Source organism: Charadrius vociferus, unplaced genomic scaffold (assembly GCF_000708025.1).
Source record: "Charadrius vociferus isolate BGI_N301 unplaced genomic scaffold, ASM70802v2 scaffold281, whole genome shotgun sequence".
Classification (NCBI taxonomy): Eukaryota; Metazoa; Chordata; class Aves; order Charadriiformes; family Charadriidae; genus Charadrius; species Charadrius vociferus.
Genome location: NW_009646633.1, coordinates 1,187,474 through 1,194,966, shown reverse-complemented (window position 1 = coordinate 1,194,966; position 7,493 = coordinate 1,187,474). Strand labels below are relative to the sequence as shown.

General features: G+C 38.9%; 1 protein-coding gene across 1 annotated transcript; it reads left to right on the top strand.

The window, feature by feature from the left end:
• Positions 1-411: 411 nt before the first annotated feature.
• RAB40B (RAB40B, member RAS oncogene family) lies at positions 412-5,711 on the top strand. Its single transcript, XM_009888774.1, has 5 exons — positions 412-491; positions 2,392-2,452; positions 3,328-3,405; positions 3,894-4,116; positions 4,558-5,711. Exons 1-5 carry the CDS (start codon positions 412-414, stop codon positions 4,827-4,829), a joined length of 714 nt encoding a protein of 237 aa, XP_009887076.1. The 3' UTR covers positions 4,830-5,711.
• Positions 5,712-7,493: the final 1,782 nt, after the last annotated feature.

The window sequence follows — 7,493 nt, the reverse complement described above, 5'->3', positions numbered from 1 at the left end:
AGCGCTGTCTATGAGTCAGAGATGATAAGGAAGGAAGAAATAATAGCGGCAGTAAAGCTAGGGAATAGAGAAAAAGAACAGCATTTAGTCTGCCAGTGTGAAAGAAAAGTCAAAAACCTAGTTCTGCCTTCTTTTGTTGACGAGATAAAACTCTCTAAGCATATATATTGTCATGACAATGAATAAAACAGACCATTTATCAACCTGAAGGGAGACCGAGACATTTTCTCTGAGTGGACCAAACTTAAGTAATATGAAAGGTCTTTGTAACTTTATGTGAACAAGTTGTTCTTATCCATATGCACTTCACAGCATACTAATGACAAATACCTTTTTTTTAGGGTCAGCTCCTTTGAAATCCATCACTGTCTGTGTGAGTATTGCATACCTGCAAGCTGCTCTAAGATTTGCATGACTCTCTTCCCCACAGGTATAGATTGTAAGACTACAACGATTCTTCTGGATGGCCGACGAATCAAGCTACAGCTCTGGTAAGCGCTCTACCTTTCTTCATAATTTATATTTCAAAGACACAAAAATGCAGCTCTTCAGGGCAGGAGTTCTCCCTTATGCTTCAGAAATATTTAGTCAACTGAGGAAGAGTGAACCAGGCAGCTAGCCCTTGGTGTAAGTCACGCTTTCTCTTTACCTCCATTTTGCATCTATTTCATGTAAAATGAGGGACTCTATGGTTTCTTTCCATGAGAGATGCATAACAAATGCAGAAGAAATGCACAAAAGAGTACAAGTGCCTTCAAGATAGATTCAAAGTGCCTTCAAAGATTATAAAACACGCTGGTAATGAGAACCATGAAAGTACAGTTCATAGAATACAGTGATTGTATAGCAACATCCCTTTCCTCAATTTGTTAGTAGTAATGGTTGACTAAATAACAACAATATTATTTAAAAAAAAAATCCCCAGTGTTATTGCTCATATAATTTAATTGATATGCAACCTGCTATGATTTGATCCTTACAAAAACACGTGGAGAATAAATAAAACAAATAAAATTACTTTACAACAAATGTTTTTCCTGTAGGGTCAATCAGGGTGCTTTTGTCAAGGTTGTTTGAAGATGGCCATCTTCTGGTTCATTTAGAAATACAACTTGAAAAATGCAGCAACGTTACTGCCTCTTAAATGCGTTGTTTTCCTCTTACCCTAAATTCATGGTATAAAAGAGGGAGAAATAAGGTCAGTGCAGGACACTAAGAAGATGGAGTGAGATTTTTGAGGAACTATAATCTAGATAAATTGGAGAGACAGATTCTAGGAAGAAGCAGTGTTTGGACAGAGTAGAGAATTGGAGGTGAAAATGAATTATTATTTCATCCTAGAAAGAGACAATCCTGTGCCACTTCCATCTTTAAAATTAATTTTTGTGTTTATTTTTGTTTGAAACTTTCTAAGTTACTGAAGTTAAATGCCTGTGTGTCAAAGCTAAGTGATTTTTAATTTATTCTTCACTAGGGTTTTTTGCCTTTGATTTTCAAAATGATGTTTCAAATGTAAAATGCAATGATGGATAATAGTACTCTGCCATATGGTATCTTCATTACTTGATATTTTGTTCACCTACTTTCTTTTTCTTCTTCTGTCTTCCACTTTATATAGCTTAGGAAAAATACCACATAAAGCTTATCTGAGAAGCAGCCAGGAAGATGTTTTAATTCTTTTTCTGAAGGGCAAGGATGTTCTTTGGACTCCTTAAAATAACAGATTGGAAATGTTTCTACAGTTGACCATATATGGAAATATGTGCCTTGCATTTGAAGATCTGTAATCTACCTCAAAAAGTCTTTATGGAATTTTGCTTCTTATCATGTTCTTCACTATAAATTTGATTTTGCTTCCAAAAGCTTTATGCACTGATTTATTTTTTTTTTTGTGCATGCTTTTCTAAAAATCTGTGCTGTGTACGACTCTGTAGTGATGCCTTCATCATACTAGACTCAGGATGAACTACTGCTGCTGTAATCAAGAACAAACTGGTTTTCCATTAGTTTCCTTGGTGATAGCTATTGTTTCCTCCCACTTTTCTTTTGCTGTGAAAACAGAATCTTCCTTCAAGCTGAACTAAATGCAAAGTCTAGTGGCATATGTACACTTGAGTAACAGCCTTTGTTTTCCCAGGGCAATAACAAGAGTAAAGTTTGAAGTTCTTGTCCTCTTATCCTGAGAGATCTGAGAAATGTAGAGGAAAGGGCAGAATGCCAGCGGGGAAAAAACTGCTGAGATGGAGAAGAGCTCTTATTCATTAGTGACTGCTACCGCATGACTAATGGAGAAGAGCTGATACTGATCAGTACAGATGAGTTAATCTAGCTGAACTCTTAACGTATGAGGCCACCTACTTCTTTTAAATATGTCTATTTTATTTTGTATAGGGATACATCAGGGCAAGGGAGATTCTGCACCATATTTCGGTCTTATTCAAGAGGTGCTCAGGTAAGCAAAGTACAGCTTTCTCAGTGATGAGTAATGGTTGTTGGATAAATGAAAGCAGAGCCAGCAAACCATCGTGATGGCTTCTATAGCTCACTTGCAGATTGCATGCAGATTCAGTAATGGTCTGAAGAGAACATGAGACACGGGAAATAACAAAGGGCAGGATTTTCTTTTGGGGAGGGAAAATCCATAAGACTGAAGTTGAATCAGGGTAAAATATAGTGATATATATTCTTACGCCTTCTTGTTGGTTACCTCAATAGCTTCAGCATCTTATCTTACTTTGATCACGTGAAAGCTATGCTAATGCTACTTTTTAAAACTGTGTGCCAAGTAAGAGAAATTGATAACATAAAACTGTCAAGAGCAATGTGAAAACTACAGACATAGTCTAAAATGTGGTGAAATGGAATGCCTTGTGAGGAAATGACCTTAAAAAAAAAAAAAAGACACTAAAAGTCACTATAACTTCAGACTCTAAAGTATTGCTGTAGTTCATGACATGTATTGGTTCTGATGAGTTCCATCTGTTATGTTCCAGAAGTGCACAGAGCATTGAATCTTCAAGCTACCAAAAATATGTATTTGCTATGACTTGTGATGTGTGTATGATCAACCAAACTTGTCCGTTATAAAAAGAAATATTTACCAATACATTAGACCCTAAAACTAAGTCAGAATTTCTGCCCCTTAGCTGATCTGTAATCTACTCGGAGAGATGGGCCTTGGTTTCGCAGGGTGCTGAGGTTCTGCTCCATTGAGAAGCTGCTCAGCATCTTCCAAGATTATTTCAGAACTGGAAAATGCACAGATAGTATTCGCTGTGTTATGCCTCTTTTAAACTTACAGGTTTTATTTTTTTTTTTTAAATACAGGGTGTGATACTAGTGTATGATATTACAAATCGTTGGTCATTTGATGGAATCGATCGATGGATAAAAGAAATAGATGAGGTAAGGTACAATCCCAGAGTGTCACTACTCTGTAACAGCTGACTAAGACCAACTGCTTATGATATTTTCTGCTGGTTTTACTGACATTTGCAGGAAGTGCTTACTACAGAGTTATCCAAGATGCCAAGTTTACAACGTTCTTTCTATGTTTATAATTCTAGAAAGTTGGAAACATATCAGCTAAAGTGTCTGATTTCTTAAAAGGTGTTGATGGAAAGCATATGGAGGGCAAAGATTTCATATTGTAGTCCCACTCTTACTATAGATTCGCCACATCATCTGCGCAAGCCTGTCTTCTCTGAGGAAGGGATGTTTTTAGATCAGAGATTCATAGAATAATTTAAGCTGGAAGGGACCTCTAGAGATCATCTGGTGCAACCTGCCACTTAGTCTTTAAATCTTGAAAAAGCTTTTGTTTGTTTTAATTGAGGGAAGGGGAAATGGAAGCCAAACTATTAATTTTTTTTTTAATGCTTTTCTTTGCTCAGCATGCTCCTGGTGTACCAAAAATCCTGGTTGGAAATCGCCTTCACTTAGCCTTCAAGCGCCAAGTGTCTACTGAACAAGCACAAGCCTATGCTGAGAGGCTGGGCATGACTTTTTTTGAAGTCAGTCCACTTTGTAATTTCAATATTACAGAGTCCTTTACTGAGCTAGCGAGAATAGTGTTGATGAGACATGGAATGGACAGGCTCTGGAGGCCAAACAAGGGTAAGCAATGCACACTGAAAATGTCTAAATTTAGTCCTAGCTAAGGTTTACGGTTCATGAATATAAAATAATTTTCAGAAACTTTAACCCTGCTGCAAAAACATCAAAAAAGAAAAGCCAGGAATTGTGTACAATTTGCTTTCTAAACAGAAAATGCATATCTGCAGGCATAACCTGCTGTTCCTGCTTTTGCAGGGAATAGCATATCTTTCCTAGAACTTACATGCTCAGTCATCTAAGCATTAAGACATAAGTAGGAAACTGAAGCAGCAGATTATTTTTTTTTTTTTTTTGGCTAATGTGTATGTGGGAAAGGGTGTGGGAGGAGGAATGAGAATTCGTCCTGGAAGGACAGAGTGCATGTGGAGTGCTGGGTATGCTACAACCACGTGGCTAACAAAAGCATGCTATTATAATGCGAGTTTTATGTCTGTTTTTAAGTACTGAGTCTGCAAGACCTTTGTTGCCGTGCCATAGTTTCCTGTACCCCTGTGCATCTTGTTGACAAGCTCCCTCTCCCTGTTGCCTTAAGAAGCCATCTCAAATCTTTCTCCATGGCAAATGGCCTTAATGCCAGGATGATGCATGGACGCTCATACTCCCTCACATCCAGCAACATCAGTAAAAGGAACAGCTTAAAGAAAGCGAAAATCATCCGTCCACCACAGAGCCCACCAAAAAACTGTACAAGAAACAGCTGTAAAATTTCTTAAGCTCTCTGGGGGGAAAAGGAAACTGGATGGAATACCCTCGTGTGAAGCGCTGAACACAAGGACTCCATGTTTGATGGTTGAGTACACTCTGTGTAGGTATCACACTACATAGAAAAAAACAAGAAAAATAAGTCTTATTTTAGAGCTTGCTCACTCCAGTAATGCTGCTTTGGAATGAATGACATGCTCAGTGCAACTGAAAGGATGTGACGTTTTGCTGTTGGATTTTCACACTGCGTTTTAGTTTCTGATGTGCATGACGCCATTGTTTTTACGAGTAGATGTGTCTTCATATAGGGGATAATTATCATTGTACTCAGTTCTTAATTCCATGAAATCTGGAAAGTGACTTACTGTGTAATTGTATAAAATCCTGTCTTTTTGCAAACTCTTCAAAAATATAAAGTGAGTCATCAGTTTGCATATTCAGGCAGAGGTTTTTAAATGCAATGTATTGTATACATTGTTAAATTCTACAAACAGTGTGACAAATTCTAGTAATACTGCAATTGTGCATTTGGATTTTTTTTGTAAAGCTTCCTTGATAACTTTGAAGCACTATAACTTAACTAAGCTAAAAATGTATATATAATTATTATGCACATACACAACAAGGTTTTGTCCCATTAGTGTATGTAATAGATTTGATAAAGTTTTTGGTATGTTATTTAATACTCTGGGGAATTAATTTGTGGTTTAAATACTTATTTTTCTGTAAAAAGAAAATATAAAAAGATTACATTTTATACCACTCTACAAGAAAGTTCTAGGAGGAAAATGCCAAAGACACTGTGGTAAAAGGAACATTACTTAAAGAGCTGCTTTATAAGGAAATAACACTATTTAAAAAATAAATAAATGTTTCTGGAAAATAAATCCTATTCTGCTTTCTTTAACTGGGGGAGGTTGTCTTCAGCTTCCTTTAGAAGAATTTGAAGAACAACATACCTGAACTGGACACCAGGAAAGTGAGATCATCCTAAAAGCATCACACAATGCTTTTGATACAACATCTGTCTTCAAGACTGTTAACTGAAATATGGAAGAATAGTACTCGTCAAGTCTTCCTTCTGTTGGAAGGAAGGAATTGTGTGACTAGTTCTCCTGAGCAATGACAGTCCTTTGAGGTGATGGTGTAGCTTCATCCTAGTTTCTTCTAGGTGGCTTCACTACTGTGAGATACCATCAAGTTACGTTATCTGTCGTATTCCTTCTGGATCAGCAGAAAAGTCCACAGTCTCTGTATGCAAGTAGGGAAAATTCGATACAGTAAAATGGCAAAGTTATGCCAGAACCTGGGCCAGTCAATGCATCACTACTTAAAGAAAAGTGCAATCAAGCACAAGTTTTCTCGGAGTTAAAGACTAAATGGGAAAACAAAGTGCGGTGGAAGGAATTCCTCTCCGATCTGTCCCCGGGTGATGAGGAGGCTCCACCTGCTGGTGTGCCTCTGCGGAGTGAGCTGCAGAGAAACGCTGTCGGTGGCAGGGTGAAGTTGTTAGACTGAAGAAATTGCATCTCCACGGGTACAGAAAATGTACATAGCAGCCTACAGCTACAGGAGCTTAAACCTGAATCTGAGACATCAGTACGTGGGGGGCGGTCTGGTTATGTTTGACTACCAGTTGTGTGCAGGAGGAAAAGTTCTCTTCCATGCACTGTTTTCAGTTTCTGCTGAAATAGTCTCATGCTCTTCAGTCACCAGGTCATCAGTTTGTTTCCTCTCTGTATGCGCTATGCAGTAGGAATGCCTAACTGGAGAGAGCATTAATATGGATGTGTGTGTCCTCAGGGTCAGGTTCTCTACTCTTCCTGCCAGTCAGTATAAAGACAAGGTAAGGAGGAGAGGCTAGAGCAGCACTCCTTTCTTCTGGCCATGCCTGCAGCAGTCCCACCGGAGTGACTAAAGCCTGAGCCTGTAGTTGGAAAGAAGACTTAAAAAAAGCAGGGAAGGCCTTGTTATTTCATGTACCAAGTGTCTTGACTGCCTGAGGAGCTCAAATCTTGTAAAGATGCAATGTGATTTTTTTTTTAATTATTTTTTTTTTATCTAGATAGAAGAGTGCACAAAGGATAATGTACCAACTGGTCACTGCAGATAGTTCCAGGACTGCAATAATCCGTTGTAGAGGAAAAGTGTAGTAAGTTCCAAACAGCACTGCAGTAGGGAAGAGCAGGTCACAAATCTGAAGTACAACATGAAACCATTGGTGTGGAAGGCACAGCGCGAGTACAGAAAAGGAAACAAATGCACACGAACAACACGGTAGAGCTGACGTTCATGTGCACTTTCAGCTAAGCATATGGTCCTGAAGTAATTCTGGTGGGAAGGGGCTTCAGCAGGCCCTCGCCTCCATCAGCTCGCTTGGAGCTTGGGTCAGGTTCCTCAGGGCCTCGGGTCTTGAAAACTTAGGTGTTAAGTTTGGTTTTTTTGTTGGTCGTGGTTGGGTTTGTTTTTGTTTGGGTTTTTTCGGTTTTTTTTTTTTTTTTGGTCTAGTTAGGGGATCCCCTATTTCAGCATATTCTAGCTGTATTTCTTCTGGTTTTACGAGCCCGATACTCCGTTTGCCTTGATGGGGGAGCTTTCTACCCCGTGGCCCCCTACACCCGGGGGGGTCCCACTATGGACCCGCCCTGCGCTCGCCCCGGGCGAGAGCTCCGCGG